This window comes from Podarcis gaigeae (assembly GCF_964106915.1).
Source record: "Podarcis gaigeae genome assembly, chromosome: 13".
Taxonomy (NCBI): Eukaryota; Metazoa; Chordata; class Lepidosauria; order Squamata; family Lacertidae; genus Podarcis; species Podarcis gaigeae.
In genome coordinates this window covers 8,516,384-8,532,073 of record NC_139689.1, presented here as the reverse complement: position 1 = coordinate 8,532,073, position 15,690 = coordinate 8,516,384, and the positions used below count along the sequence as shown (strand labels likewise).

At 45.7% G+C, this 15,690-nt stretch overlaps 2 protein-coding genes and 1 gene segment (V, D, J or C); all 3 read left to right on the top strand.

Moving 5' to 3' along the window:
• The window catches only part of LOC310828753 (uncharacterized protein), a 274,212-nt gene that overhangs the window by 118,635 nt on the left and 139,887 nt on the right, over positions 1–15,690 (top strand). The gene's annotated exons all lie outside the window — the stretch shown is intronic.
• The window catches only part of LOC310828875 (Ig mu chain C region secreted form-like), a 1,309,992-nt gene that overhangs the window by 1,181,388 nt on the left and 112,914 nt on the right, over positions 1–15,690 (top strand).
• Positions 3,536–14,081, top strand: LOC310830681 (uncharacterized protein). Of its 2 annotated transcripts, none has more exons than XM_083710505.1 (3): positions 3,536–3,914; positions 4,815–4,869; positions 5,840–14,081. In XM_083710505.1, the coding sequence occupies exons 1-3, from the start codon at positions 3,660–3,662 to the stop codon at positions 13,405–13,407; spliced, it is 7,878 nt and encodes a 2,625-aa protein (XP_083566631.1). In that variant the 5' UTR covers positions 3,536–3,659; the 3' UTR covers positions 13,408–14,081. The 2 variants fall into 2 exon arrangements, with proteins under 2 accessions (XP_083566631.1, XP_083566630.1); XM_083710504.1 differs by having other exon boundaries at positions 4,815–4,902.

The following is a 15,690-nucleotide window of genomic DNA, read 5'->3' as shown; positions in this document are numbered from 1 at the left end:
GTCTAAGCTGGGTGGTCACCCATCTTCTACTGGGACTGGCTCAGGTGCCTCCTGGTCCTGGTGTTCACCTTCTTTTTTTCAGATGATCTTTATTGAAATTTTTAGTTACATACTGTACATACACATACATTATATTTCACATTTGTTCTTGCTCTCCCGAGCTGACTTCCCTCCTTCCTCCTTCTGGCTTTTTTGTGTCCTCTTTGACTTTTAGCATTGTCTTTGTTCATTTTCCACAAGATTGTTCTTCTTCGTTTTTTCCATTAAATGTCCATAAACAAATAGATCTTTCTATATATACAAATTCTTGCTGTCTATCTATATTCATTTACAAATATTGTTCAATAATAATCCTAATATACATTTTTAATTCATTTTGATATTATTATCCAGTATTTTCCCATTATGAGATATTATTTTAATTCTACTGGTTTCCCTATTTCACATCATCTTCTCTATATATACTCTGGCTTCTCCTCAGATCGTATAAATCTTTTGCCTTTTATCTGGTGTTCACTTTAATTGGTTCACAAGAAGTTATTAGTACTCTGGCGCCAACCCATTTAGAGGTGATCTGGCCCTTGGGAATCTTCACAGGCCACACAAATGGCCACACAAATCCCTGGTCCTACTTCACCTTCTTAGCTGGTTTTGGTTCATTTGTTCATTGCCTGGTTGGAATGTGTCACTGAACTGTACTGATACCTCTTTGTAGCCTGGATGGAGAGAGATACTCCTGGCTTTTATGAGACTTGTATGATTGCAGCCTATTGTACAAATATAAGAGTTGCATCAATTGTTCTACCCACCACAGGCATGTGGACCCTAGAAGATTGCCCACTAGGCCCTCAAGCTAAAAAAAATAAAAATGTTCTCTCCTGTCTTAAATCCCTATTAAGATCACAATGTGCTCATGGGTAGGTTTCATCTGTGCTTTTTCTTAGCAGGGGTGGGGGACACCCAGAAATAACCACTATGTGCTGGTTTGGCTCAACTAGTGTTCTGTGACCCATGAAAATAATGCACAAGAAGTCAATTCAGTTCATTAATAGTGGTAAAATTGACAGATGATCCAAAAGTCCTTGAAGCCAACTCTGGAACATACTTTTCAATCAGGTGTAGTTTGTGCAATTCATGTATAGCTTATTAAACTTAAAGATCTCTTGGTGTTTGGGATCTTAGTTCTGTTCCTTTGCATGAAATTTAAATTGTAGCCCATTTTGTTTGAGGATAGATAATACTGCCATAGAACTAGGGTACCAGAGTCTGCTAGAGAATGGTAGAAATTAATAAACAGTAGTATTAAGATGCTGTTTAGGATATGAAGGGAAAATACAAGCTGCAGAATTGTACCAGACAAGAAATTCCTGTATTAGTTTATGCAAAATGGCCTGGCTAAATGCAGAGAAATAAAGGAACCATGGAGACCCAAGTACCAAGTCATTAAGAGTCATTAGCAATGTAAAAGCCGCCACCACAAGCAGTGAAAAGAGACAGAAGAATTGGCAGGTTGCCAAGATGATGGGGGGTGATGTCAAAGGAAAACTTGTCCCTTTTGAAATCTAAAGGTGTTCTGGGAACAAAATGGAGGAAGTAGGCAGAACTCCATGCAGTGCTGGTTGGAGGAGGTTGCGCTGAGAGACCAGAAACCAGGACTGAGTGCTACTCTCAGCACAACCTTGAAAGGAGCAATGAGAGACACTTTTGAAGCATAATGTTCTGCACCCCCTCCATGGAATATGTGTAACATAAACCATATTTCTTAAAGACACTAGCCTCTGCTAGTGCCTTTCACCACCATCCAGTTGGGAGAGATCCTTTTGATTTGCTTATAACCCTGATTAATTTGGCACCATCCACAAAACTGGCCAACTCACTGTTCACTGCTAACTCCAGGGCATTTATGAATAAGTGAAAAAGCAGCAGTCCCAGTATAGATTCTTAGAGATCCCAATCCCATGGAAGTCTATACACAACTGACTCAGGCTGAAGGTTGGCCTGGAATCTGACACTGCTGGGCTCTAGAATCTTGTCATGTAATAAGAACAGCTCTGCAGTAAGGAGAGCTGAATCTGTAAATTTTGGGTTTTCTCAGTATGCAGTTTTCCCAACTTTAAGTGTAAATGTTTGGGTTTGAAGAAAAGCATCACAAAAATCAGAAAAGCGTAGATTTCAAAGGACATCTGTGTTTCATCTCACTTATTGGTTGAGAAAGTACAAGTTAAGCAAACAGCCCAACTGTTCAGCACCAGATAGAGGGCTATAAATATGTGTAAATTAGGAATACCTCTAGAGCTATGCAGGACATTCAAAGCTGACTGGTTTCTGTAAACTAACCTGAGAGCTTCAAGTGCAGGTAATAACTGTCATACAGTGGTACCTCTGGTTATGAACTTAATTCGTTCCAGAGATCCATTCTTAACCTGAAACCGTTCATAATCTGAGGTACCACTTTAGCTAATGGGGCCTCCTGCCGCCACTGTGCTACTGGCGTGCAATTTCTGTTCTCATCCTGAGGTAAAGTTCTTAACCCGAGGTACTACTTCTGCATTAGCGGAGTCTGTAACCCGAATTGTTTGTAACCTGAGGTGTTTGTAACCCGAGGTACCACTGTAATTACAAATTCTTAGCAGCCCCAGCAGCCACCATATTCAATGGCCAGAGATTATGGGAGCTGTTGTCCAACAATATCTGGAGGACCACAGGTTCCTGAATCCCCAATAAACCTTCTTCATACTCCTGCTTCCCTTTGGAAGGCTCCAGATGAACATTTTGATGCAAGGTTTATTGGAGGCTAATGATTTTATTTATTTATTATTTAATCAATTAATTATTTTATTTATGGCATTTATATCCCACCTTCTTCCCCATGGGCATCAAAGTGGCATAAATGGTGATTTCCCTCCTCATTTAATCCCCACAGCAACCATATGAGGCAAATTAGGCTGAGAGGCAAGTATTAACCCAAAGTCACCCAGTGATCTTCATAGGTGAGTTGGAATTTCAATCCTGGTCTGACACTCTAACCACTACACCACACTGAGGAGAAAGCATGGCAGGAGAGACTAGGTTTGGTCTATCAGTGGATTAGCACCACCCATCCATTATTTTAAAGCTTCTATTGCTATCCAGAAGAGCTACAACTTTGAAAATGAAAGCTGAGATTAATAGGGTGGTAAATTCTGTGCCAGACTATCAGATTCCATCCAATGGGGGTGTGGGTGTAGGATGCATGCAGAGGACTCTGTGGTGGGCTGAATTCCATTTGAACTCACAAGCACCAAGCCGCAGTGTTCAGTTTGACTGCTCCATTGAGAAATGTATTGGCTTGATCTGGTTCATTGCTAATTTCAGGTTCACAGCAAAAGTGGGGGCAGCAACATGGAATCATCACATGTGCATTTTGACTACCAAATTTGCACTGACCATAAGACTGCTGGAACCTGTTTGCCCACTGCTCTGATGGAATGCAATTAAGTCCAAGCAGGTGGCAGCAGCATCCATGACTGGAGAGAACCCAGGGTGTTCCGAAGGTTCTTTTGTTGGTTCTTTGTGTTGTTCTTTGGAACGTTGCTTTAAAACACTGCTAACTGCCATTGTCTGGGGGATACAGACCATCTCTTGGGTGCAAAGACTGCATTCAGGTCTGTTTCACAAAGATGGGACTGATTTCCCTTATCAATTGCTTTTTCCCTTTGGACTGCTACTTCAACTTGTACACTACTCTAGTCCTGGCTCTGTTCATCGGCCTCTTCCAAATGATCCTATGTGGCTCCTTTGTGTGGTGCAAGAGAGTTGTCCAAGCATGGAGAAGCATCTTGTCCTTTTCAGTGGAACCTGAAATCACTGAGAATCCCCACTTTTTGGAGCAACAGCTGGGCAGTTGGTTCCCCTCTGAGACCGGCACATCGATGGTGAGTTTCAGTTCATATCTGAAGTTGACTCACATTGGTTTTTTTCCAGTTTCCAACAGCAATATTTATTTCCTCGTTTATTGAAGAGATCTCCTATCCATCCTTCAGCAGAAACCTTCCCAAGGCAGGTTCAGCCATATAGCATCAAAATCCAAAATAAAACAATAAGGTGAGGATACAGACAAGTTGACTCACCCCCACCACATTTGGTTTTCTCAGCTTACAACAGCAATATGTACTTACAAATTTATTTAAGAGATTCCCTACTTTTCCTTCAGCACAAAGGTTCCCAGGGTAGGTCAAAGTCATATAAACAAATAATATCAAAATCCAAAATAAAACAATTATATGACAATACAGATGATCTCACAGAAATCACACGTATCTTAGCTGTCAAAAGGCAAGGCTGAGAGAATGAACGAAACTACTTAATGAGCATTCATGGGGATGGGGTTCCATGTTTTAGGGGCCTTCAATGGGCAGAAAGCACCAGTGTGATGCCGTGATCATAATGAAAACTGCATTTTAACAGGCCATTTCAGTCTTGCATTGACACAAACTTCCATACTGAACGAACTTCTAAGTGAGATGGGAGGAATCAAAAATGACCTGACAGTATTGCAACTTTGGCCACCAGGAGACAGGAATGTAGGAATGCAGGATGTAGGCTTATATGGATCCAGACTGTTGGTCCATCCAGCTTAGTACAGTTGAAGCAGACCAGTGGCAGCTCTCTGGGGGTTCCTTCAGGGATTTTTCCTGGTCCTATTTAGAGATATCCTGATGAAACTTGGAACATGTCTCACTCTGTCTGATGGGTCTGTTCCCTGTTTGGTAAGGTGGTATTTCCAACTGGTTGTTCTTCCCTTTGAATAACTTTGCTGCCTCCTCTCTTCCTAGAAGGAACATGTGGAACACAGAAGCCATCTCCAAGCAGCTGTTGGAAAAGAAGAAGGTAAGCCCTTGAGGCAGGAACCAGCTCATCCCAGTGATTTATTATTATTTTTAAGACCCAAGCTCAAAGCTGACATTTGATCATTCACATGGTCTTTCATGGCATCCATGAAAGTGTACATACACACATTTGTTGGTTGGTTGGGTTCATTCAATAAGTTCAAGATAATAAAACCCAGATCCAAAATCTTTTAAAAAAACAAAAGAAAATGTATTCAAAACTTAAAGTTATAGGAGGAGAGAGAATACAAACAGGAGAACTAGCAGAGGAGCATCTCACAAAAATACTTAGAGTTGAGTTGAGTTGAGTTAGTCAATGCAATGCAATCTAGAAGTTGGCTTACAATGCCCATATAACCCCTGACCATTGGACATGCTTGCTAGGGCTGATGGGCACTGGAGTCCAACTACATGTGGAAGGCCACAGATTCACTGCTGTTCTGAAATAAAGTCAGTGACTCTTAGGCCCACAAATTGGGCCTAACACATTCTAACACATCTAATAAATATATAAATATGTCATGAGGTCTGACAGGGAAGTGTCAGGCCCCCACAGGTCGAGAAGAGGCTGGATGCTTGGAATGCAACTGGCTTTTTATTCACAGAAAGCAACCCAGCAAAATTTCCCTGGCTCGGCTCCTTCAGCTTGAGAAGTTGCATGAAACTTAGCTCCGGCCCCACCTTTCCCCTCTACACTCTCACTCTGGAGCCCTCCCTAACAGACGGTGACTCCAATGTGGGAGTTAGGTCCTACTCTTCTGGTTCTGTATGACTCATTGCTTGGCAGCAGGCAGGACATCCAGCACTCAACCCTTCCCCACTGTCCCACCATCAGGACCCAGACTCTAAGTCCTCGTCTTCCCTGGCGGGCTCCTCATCCAGCCAGTTCCTGACAAAATATGAGAGTCAGTGGGTTCCATACCAACCTGGAGGTGGAGAAAAGCTCACCAGTGCCTTCATTTGGCTTACAGGTACCAACCACCAGGAGAGAGAACCACAAAATGTAGGCAGTCGCTGTGCCTCCACCCGCAGATTGCTATGTGACAATACAGCCTGTGCCTTATGTGACAGGGCAGCCATGGAGGCTGAGGAAGTGCTGCGTGTCCATGGATTAAGCCCTGGGTTTCAAAGAGATGACATCATTTCCCCATGGAGCAACAGTGAACCTGAACCAAACTGTCACCATCCAGAATTGGGCCCAGAAACAACAACTTCATCCAGGAAGGAGCAAGTTCTTCCCAAATGCAAGGGGAAGAAGGAAAAGCCACTCCATTCTACTCAGCAAGCTGTTTCCATTTTCAGGGAGTATGACATGAGTCCCAGCCATCTCAAGAACCATTCCATGTTCACTATGAATGAACATTATGATAGCTCTGATGACAGAAGCTGGGAAATGAGGGACCACTTCTACTCCTCTTCTAGCACATCTTCTGTGCTGTCTTTCAATAGCTGGGCAGATCACAGCCCCTCTACTGAACTGCCTGAATTATCCAATTTCAGCAAGAAGAACCACATTCCTTTGCAGCATAGGGGAAATGAAGCATCCTCTTCATGTGAAAAGGAGAACTACCAGGGCATGAGATTCCACCCTAAAGCAGCAAGACATTTCCCCAGTTCCTTACCTGTGGTCTCACAAGAAAATATCAAGTCTCCTAGGGTTGAATTCGCTACCGCAGACACTCCCTTTATGGCTAAGGCTCCAAGGACCTTGGAGCAGCATTTGGCCATGAAAAGAGTTCAACACAAACTGGGTCTTCCATCCGTTGTCCTCAGGTCATTCAGGGCCTTTTTGCCTCTTGGTATGGATTCCACTTTCCTGTGCCCCACAAAGAGGGAGGCTACTGTATTGATGAAGCCTCGGCTTCTCCCTTTCGTGAGTGTGGCAAAGAGGAGGATACTGGAGCAACACATGAAAAAGATGATTTGCATACGGCGTTGTGGGCTGCCAAGGCAAGTCAAAGAGGCCCTCAAGCACATGAAACTGGCATCTCACCTCACCACAAATACAGGATCGTCTGCAAACAGGAAAAAAGGCCGAGGCGTCGTCGTCAAGGGTGAGAGAGAAGGGAAGGTTCACTGGCATGTTCTACACTTGGAATCCACAACCAGGGAAACAGCCCTCAAATCTCCCCCTCCTTCCAAAGCAAACCCCCAGACTACAACTGGAAAGAAGTCATTTAAGGCCAGACACAAGCTAATAGAGAATTCCCAGATAATAATTGTTCCAGAAGAAAGGAAAGCCCCCTTGCCCAAGCTGACCCTACCGCACAGCAGTTACCCTCAGCGACTCAGCAGGCCAAGGCCAAGTCTCCAGGGGAAGGCAGATTGTGTGGATATGAATGTTAAGTATAAAGGCATTCAATTCCTATGGGCCCCCCCTACACAGTACATTCAACCCCTGAGCAATATAATACCCAGTGCTCCCGAGTTGCTAGCTCCCCCATCTTGGTCGCATCACACCACTGAGTTTGTCCACGCAAGGACACCTTTTCTTCCTGCCAATGAGGAGCAATGTTTGGAATCCCATGTCATCCGAAAGAGGGCTCAACACCCGTGGGGCCAGCCCATAGTGACACAAGAGTCTTTGCAAAAGTTCCACCTGCCTACAGCACCCCATGCTTCCTCCAAATTGTACTCGGGAGGGGAAGTGAGGGTATCCCCTAGGAGCTCCTTGCCTTTTGCCACCTTGGAGACCAAGAAGCACCTGGAGGGCCACATCAAGGGTAAGGTCATAGAGCAGGGGTGGGGCATCCCCAAGCGAGTCATGGAGTCCCTCCACCACTCCACTCCACTAACAAAGGAGCCCAAAGGCAGTCAGGAGATGTCTGCATCCCACAAGGGGAAGAGGATTCTGGGGAGCCTTCCATTGGGGAAAGCACCAAATTTCTCTGGGATGCCAAAGCCACAGTGCAACCAGCATCAAGTGCTGAAAAGACCTGTGGACCAAGAAACTCTTGAAATCTCACTGGAGCTTGTTGACCCCATGTTTCATTTGCCTCAGTCAGCTGGCCACCAAGTCAAGGAACGTGACCTTCTTAAAGTTGCCCCACTTGGTTTGAAAGCCCAGCAGCCTCAATCCCATGAGGTTCCCTTCAAAGAGCAAGACATCACCGTTCATATCAAACTCAACATTGCAAGCAAAGGTTTGGCTCACAGGCAAGGATTGTCCACACTCTACAGAAAACCTTTATCCTATCTGTACAAGGAGGACATCCGTCAGGTGCCCTTTTCCACCGTGCCCAGAAAGGATACCATATTTGACTTCACCTCAGCAGAGATCCCATTCATTGAGCAGAGGGCTCAGGAGGATCTGGAATGGCACGTGAGAAAAAAGAGGTTGCAGCATGCTTGGGGGTTGCCAAGCCTTGTCCAGAGATCTCTCCATTCTGTTTTCCCAGTTGTCCCCCAATCACAGCAGCACCAGACATTGCAGCACGTGGAGGTGAATGTTCTTCTGGATGAGCTTTCCTTCTTCAGTGATGCCATCATCCAAGAACTAGAGCAGAATCTGCTGAAAAGAATTACACTTCACCGATGGCGCTTACCCCAAAGGGTCCTTGAGTCCCTCAGGCTGCTTTCCCCAGAGATTGTGGCTGTTGCAGGGAAACAGGATGGAACTAGGATAGGGAGGAGGACAATGCCAAGTCAACCTTTGGTGTACCCCACACTTCAGTCTGAAACTATAGAGCATAAGATGCTCCACTTGGATGAAAAACGTCTGGACATTTCCCCAACATTGGCCAGACATGCTTGGCAATGCATGCCAAGTCAGTTTCTCCCCAAGACCCTTCATAGTCACGGGCTTCTGGAGCCACACAACGACATCCAGCCATCTGATTGGACAGAAGGCATGGACCAGGTTGAGTCGGCCATGCAACATGACCATTTGCTGTCTCTCTGGGGCATGAAGGGTCTGGGTGGAACAAGGCACATGCCACCACTGCAGCCTTCCATTCCCAGAACAGCAACCACCTTCATGTTTTCAGAAGCAAAGACACCATTCCTCTTGGAGCAAGAAAGGCAAGCCTTAGAACTCCACATTAGAAAAAAGAAGCTACAGCATGAATGGGGCTTGCCTAGTCTTATTCAGAAATCCTTGCATGGCTTCAAGTCACAGGCTCCCCCACTGCCCAGTCTCCAAAGGGCTGAAGCTCATGTCTACATTCTACCACAGAAACCATCGTTCCTTCCCCAAAGCACCTACAGTCAGCTGGAATTCCACATTCAAAGGATGGTGCTACAGCGACAATGGAAGCTGCCTAAGAGGATTCTGGAATCTATCAAGATTTTCAACCCTGCATTTGGGACAGGTCCCTTGGAACTACAAAATACAGAGTACCAAAATAAAAGCTGTGACTCTCTGGGCAGATTCTCCTCCCCCATCCCAGTAGCCAGAGAAGAGCTGACAGAGGCAAGGCAGGCGATGTTTGTGGGTGAGAACATCTTCACACATGGACCCAAGGCTTACAGGGCACAGCAAATGGTCAGCCCACACCAGGAAATGGAGGCAGGAGAAGTCCCTGAAGCAGCTTTTTCTGAATCATCAGCTGCATCTACAGATCACCATAACCTCAGGAGAAAGTCCACAGAAACTGATCTCCTGCCCATGGGAAGCTTCAAGGTCATACCTGACGACCCTTTCCAGAAGTTTGCCCCTCTTTATAGCCAAGTGAAGCCCAGAAGCACATTTCTGCCCTTGGTGGAGGGTGAAGCAGTGGATAAGGGGGAGCTGAACATCAGGCAGGAGTATCCAGAGCATTTACCTAGCCAACAGAGTGAAATCTTGAATACGATATATGCAAACTCTGCAGCCTGGCCACACACAGGAACAGACTCAATGAATGTTTCCCTGGATGGAAGTGAGGCTAAAGAGAAACCAGAAATTAATGTCTACAAGGAGCATTCGGTGGCAATGGCATCAGTGGATGACAAAATGATTGACCATGCAGCCTCTCAAGATGAGGCTCAGGACCAACTAGAATCCTATACCAAACATAGGAAAATCTGTCACCATTGGGGCTTATCACAAGTTGTGCCGAAATCCATGAGAGCATTTTGCCCATCTCCTCCTAAGTCCCTTTCTCCTATTTGTCCACAGGTCACCAAGGAAATCATTAGTATGGATCCAGACACTGAAAAAGAAGAAAGTGCCACTGGTGATAATCTCTTTGTGGAAGATGAAAAGGTTCTCTATCGGGAAGAGCAACAGGCTGTAGAGCAAGTTGACGTTAGTACCAAGAAAACACAGAGAGACAAGAAAATGAGCACCATTGATGGAATCCCACAGGAAATTGAGAATGGACTTCCTACTGAGATAAGCCTATGCTCCTCAAAGGACACCACTGGTGAGAGACCACAAATGTCAGCAGAAGATTCTGTGATAAATGAGCCGCTAGAAATTATGAAGGAAGTTAATAACAGCCCACAGGCCACAGATGCCCTGAACATTTTGGGACCTGAGGCTGCAGATAATACTTATTTGGAGATTCTGCAGGGCACAGAGGAAGCAAATTATACGGGGGAGACCCCACAAAGAGTTGAGGAACTGGTATTTAATACAAAGAGCCCACATGTAGTTAAAGAAGAACTATCTACCAGTGAAAGCCCACAAGCCACAGAAGAAGCAAGGTTCATCGGACTGGAAGCCACAGAAGATGCTGCTAGTGAGATACCACAAGCTATAGACACTGTATCTGGTGAGAGAAGTCTGTATAACACAGAGGAAGAGAACCTCACTTATGAGAACACACAAGTAGCCACTAGCCCAGAGAGCTCAAAAGAGGATGAAGAAGTGGCCATTGCTATTGGGAGTCTAGAAGCCACTGAAGATGCAAGAGCTGCTGAACAACAGGCTAGTCAGGTTTCACAGGTCACAGGGGGGGAGGTGACCATTGCTGGTGAAAGCCCACAGGATCTGGAGAGTGAGAGTGTGACTTCCAGGAGCTCACACGCATCAAAGGAAATGGATGTCTCTCCTGAGATCCAAATTGATGTTGCAGAGGATGGAGAGGCCCCACAAGCAGAAGAGGAAATTATTTATGAGATTCCCTTGGTCACAACTACAGGAAGCTCCCAAGAAGATGATGAAATTGGCCTTATGGGTGAAAAACCACAAAATAGAGAGAAAACAAGCATAGTTCCTGGGAGCCCACCAACACCAGAGGAGAAAGCAGTTGCTAGTGAAAGCCGAGAGACCACAGATGAAAGGGACAAGAGCTCACAAATTGCAGAAAAGCAGAGCATTCAGAAAGAGTGCCCAACATCCAAAGAGGAAGTAACTGCAGAAAGGGAAAGTCCCCAAGCAGAAGAGGGTGTGCCTGGTGAGCACCCACCAGTCACAGCTACAGAGAGTCTGCAGGGAGAAGAAGGCGTTAGAGTTGCTGATGAGAGGTCTCGGGTGATAGCTCCTGAGATTGAAGAGGCTGGGTGTAGTAGGAAGCCATTTCAAGACACTAAGCAACATGGGGAAGCCCACTCCAGAAGGCAGGCTGCGACCTTCAGGTGGGGCTTTCTGAAACGAATCCAAGAATTCCCACAGGCATTCTTGCTTCATCTGCAGCCCAGATACCACAGGGGCTATAAACTGACAGGAGGACTTGGAGACCAATCCCAAGCCAAAATTAAATCAGGCCTGCGGAAGAAGCCACCAGTCTTCCGGACTGAACTGCGGCTCCAGGTAGAGCGTGGTGGGAAAATCAGTATTTGTGGGGCCACGAAGAAGCCCCTTCCTTTATTTTCTCCAAAAGCCCATCCCATTATGGTGATCCCAGAGCGGGGAGGCAAAGGAGGCAGCCAGGAGATGAAACCTGGGAAGTGCCTGGGCAGACCTTCCTATCTTAAAGGAAGGGCATTGAGGCACAAGGCGGTACTGAAATCCACTCTGCATGTACATATGCAGAAGATGGCACCAGAACAGGACTCGGAGATTCCTCTTGAGCCAGAGAAGCATGAACAGAAAGTTCTGTTCCCTGGTGCCACGCTGCTCAGCGATTACAATGCAAGCCCTAGATCCAGCCAAGTTCCTGAATCCCGGGGGCTCAGGTCTCTAGACAAAAGCAAAGAGCCAATTCCATGTACTTGCATTGAAAGATTTATTGGGGATAAATGCAGTATTTCATGGCAGCTCGAATCCAGCCTCCAGGGGATAGTACAGAACAACCAACATCCAGTAGGACCGAGGAAACCTCAGCCTCTAGATATCTCACATGCTACTGCTTCGCCCTGTGTGTGCCATACTGCAGTTCTTCAAATAGACACCAAATTTCCATGTGTAATGGGTGCAGATCAAAAGTGTCAGCAGCAACAGGGGGTCCCAAGGGGTGCAACGACCTTCCAGTGTGGGACTGCAGTAAATTATGGAACTCAGGGGTATTTGGATTTGCCTTCTGTGGAAGGCAAAATGGGTATTGATTGCCCCAAGCAGGAAGTCTCAGGGGACAATCTCCTTAAGCCTTCTGAAGTAGCAAGAGATCACTTGCTCAAGACCCACATTGCCCAGAGAGCCTTGGGGTCCTTCATACTTCCTTGCCTTGTCATCTCCTCACACACTGCCTATGAAGATATGGTGGCTGAACTGGTCAAGAAGGCATCCAAAGAACGTCAGGAGAGACTCAGCAACCAGTTACACAGGAGGAGGGTCAGTTTGGGGATGCCCAAAGAGGAAAGCCAAGGGCTGCCCTTACAGACCCAGGGACATAGAGCTAGTGCAAGGGAGCAGCAAAAGACACCTGCAGTGGCATATACTCAAGAACCAAGGAGCAGGCGGGCCAGCAAATACTCGCATGATGTATGTTCAGGCATGGCACCTGCCCCATCTCTCAACACCAATAATAGCTCTCGGGTTCTGCAGGACCAGGAAGACATCCAGTCTGCTGAAGAAAGTAGAAGTGCTTCAAGTGAGAGCTCTGAAGTTTCAGGAGAATCTGAGGCCTCTGGAGACTCGTGTGCATCTTCTTTGGATGAAGACAGTGAATTGCCAGACCCTCCTTCGGATTGGATTCACTTGGAAACCAAAGGTGAGGGTGTAGAAAGAGAGTCTGGGAACATCTCCAACTTGGTCCCTAAGGATGCTTCTCAGACACGGCCAGAGACCCCCTGCAAGCAATGCTACCCGCAAATAGAAGGCCAGTCCCAGTTCAGGAACGTATGTGAGTGGCAGAAAGCAGGAGACTGGGACAGCAACAATGTCCAAGTTGAAGAAGACAATAGAGATCATAAGGTGGGACAGATGCCTAAAGATAGATCTTGCCTGAAGTCTGGAGCCATCTTGAGACCCCAGGGAAGGCGTGCCTCTTCCAGTTCCCACAAGGATTCTGACAAGAGGATGTCTATTATTGGCTCAGTCCTGGAGAGGATATTGCACCTAAAGTATGGGATGCACATTTGGTTGCAAAGCCATGGCATAAAGAAAGCTGTCTGGAGAGAAAAGAAGAGGCAAACATTCACCACTGCCAATTGCCCTGAGAAAGAGGACATGTTAAAAGGGGCCGAAGAGTTCAGAGATGCTGAACCTGCTATGGAAGGAGGTGCTGTACGCTAGACAGGTGGGTGTACACATATTCTGTAGCTCAAACTGATGAAGAGGCCCACAGACCAGAACCCATCTTCCAGAAACATGGTTCATTTCTGGCAGAAAGAAAGAGGATCCCATTACAGCCCTGGTATTTCAAGAAGCATCTTCCAGATGATATTTGAAGCCCTCCAGAGCACACCATAATGGAGGGTCAGAAGAGAAGTTGCCCGGGGTTGGTATAAGTATGTGGAGACTCCAGCCCATGGGCCTAATCAGGCCAAGCATGTGTACATGTCATTTCCCCTAACTCACATATCAGGTGTGGGGCAGGTACCGACATGTCCCCACATGTGCTTCCACAAGCCTCATTTGCAGTTGGACTGTGACATTCCGTGGATTCCCTCCCAACCCACAACCTACAAGAAGGTCCTTTGGAAGGTCAGGGGAATTCCAGGGCTCGCCAAACCCTGGTGAATAGTTTGGGTTTTGTTTTGTTTTTTTATTTAAGTGTTTTCCCAAGGTTCAAAACATAAGTTTTGATTGCCAGCAGCTGCACCCCTCCAAGGTTTCCCAATTTATCCTTATTCTGCTGCATAGCATTCTTGATTTGTTTTGTTTTTAATGAGATGTAGGGGAGCTTCTTCTGTAAGGAATAATGTTGGTTGCTTTTGTTGCTTTAATAAACCTCCATTTTGTTAACATGGCCAGAATTCTTGGGAATGGTCCTGTAGTACCATTCTCCAACCAGATGCCCTTCAGTTATTCGGACTACATGTTTGTGCTGCCTGAAGATGATGAGAAATATAGTCCAAACCATATAGCGGACACGAGGCTGTCCTCCAAGGTAGCCATTTTCCCAACTGACTTTCATCATACCTATCCATTCTCCTAAATTCAGGCGTACTTTTTATCTCTGCCAATGTTTCCTAAGCTTGGTTCTCCAGCTGGTTTTGGACCACAGTTCCTATCATCCCTGACCATTTGTCCTGCTAGCTAGGGATGGTGGGAGTCATAGTCGGAAAAAACAGCTGGAGACCCAAGTTTGGGAAACCCTGATCTGTGCGCAGAGATATAGATATACAGTGGACGCTCAGCTTGCAAACATGAACCATGTGGGATGCACGTTTGCAACCTGTAGCATTCGCAACCTGTAGCATTCTCAACCCGCATCTACGCACATGCGGGTTGTGATTCGGCACTTCTGCACATGCGCAAAGTGTGATTAAGCGCTTCTATGCATGCAAGACCGCCGAAACCCAGAAGTAACCCATTCCGGTACTTTCGGGTTTCGGCAGTCTGTAACCTGAAAAAACACAACCTGAAGCAGCTGTAACCCAAGGTATGACTGTAACTATAAATATCCCCAATGGTAGAAGCACATAGATACAGAAAGAAACATATTTTCAGCATTTTGTTTTATTTATTGACTCCAAACAACAAATGGGAATGAAATGTACTGACACCCCAATCCTCAGCAAAGTTGTGTTCTGCATGAGGAAGATCCCGGGTTCAAGTCCCAGCATCTCTAGGTAGAACTCGGAAAGGACTCCTATCTGAAATTCTGGAGAGCCAGCTGCTGGTGTTTAGGGTAGACAATACTAAGCCAGATGCACCAATGGACCCATTCAGCTTCCTAAGTACCTGCCTTTGTGTCTTGGACTTAAGCTGAATAAAGACATCTTTGCCTTGACCCATCCCTTCCTCTTGCTCTCAGTCGCTCAGTAGATATCACTGGCAAAGATCTAGAGCAGGGAGGTTTTTGTAAGTGTCTGAATCATTGTGGGAACTACGCACAGTGGTTTTCCTCCATACCAATACCACCGTCAGCCACTGAAAGCCCTGTGTTTCGCTTTTGAGCTCAAGGAGGTGTCTCACATTGACAGAACATTTTGAACACAATTTGAAAAAGAGCTTCTGCAAACAAAGAAAAAAACTATTTATCTAAAATTTACAATCTCTTATTAGACTGGGAAACAAAAGACAAGCTTGTCAAAGCTTCTTTGACACACTGGGCAATAGATATAGGACATAATACAGATTTTAGTCTCTGGGGGGAAACTTTGGGAAAGCGATTTGAAGTTGACAGCATGTTATTCCTTGAAGGAGAACTACTTGAGAATGATTTGCAGATGGCATTTAACTCCAAGAAGGCTTGCTAAGATGTATAAGACAGAATCAGATAAGTGCTGGAGATGCAATGAGATTGAGGGAATGTTCTTTCATATGTGGTGGACCTATAAAAGGGTAAAAGAGTTTTGGGAAATAATTCATAATGAATTGGGGGGGGGTGTTTAAAAGTACCTTTCAAAA

Bases quoted from the DNA above. Each gene is read 5' to 3' on its own strand.
- LOC310830681 (XM_083710504.1), top strand. From the start codon at position 3,660: ATGGGACTGATTTCCCTTATCAATTGCTTTTTCCCTTTGGACTGCTAC. The intron at 3,915-4,814 runs GTGAGTTTCAGT...CTCTCTTCCTAG, and splicing joins CTGAGACCGGCACATCGATG to AAGGAACATGTGGAACACAG. The intron at 4,903-5,839 runs GTGATTTATTAT...TTTGGCTTACAG, and splicing joins GCAGGAACCAGCTCATCCCA to GTACCAACCACCAGGAGAGA.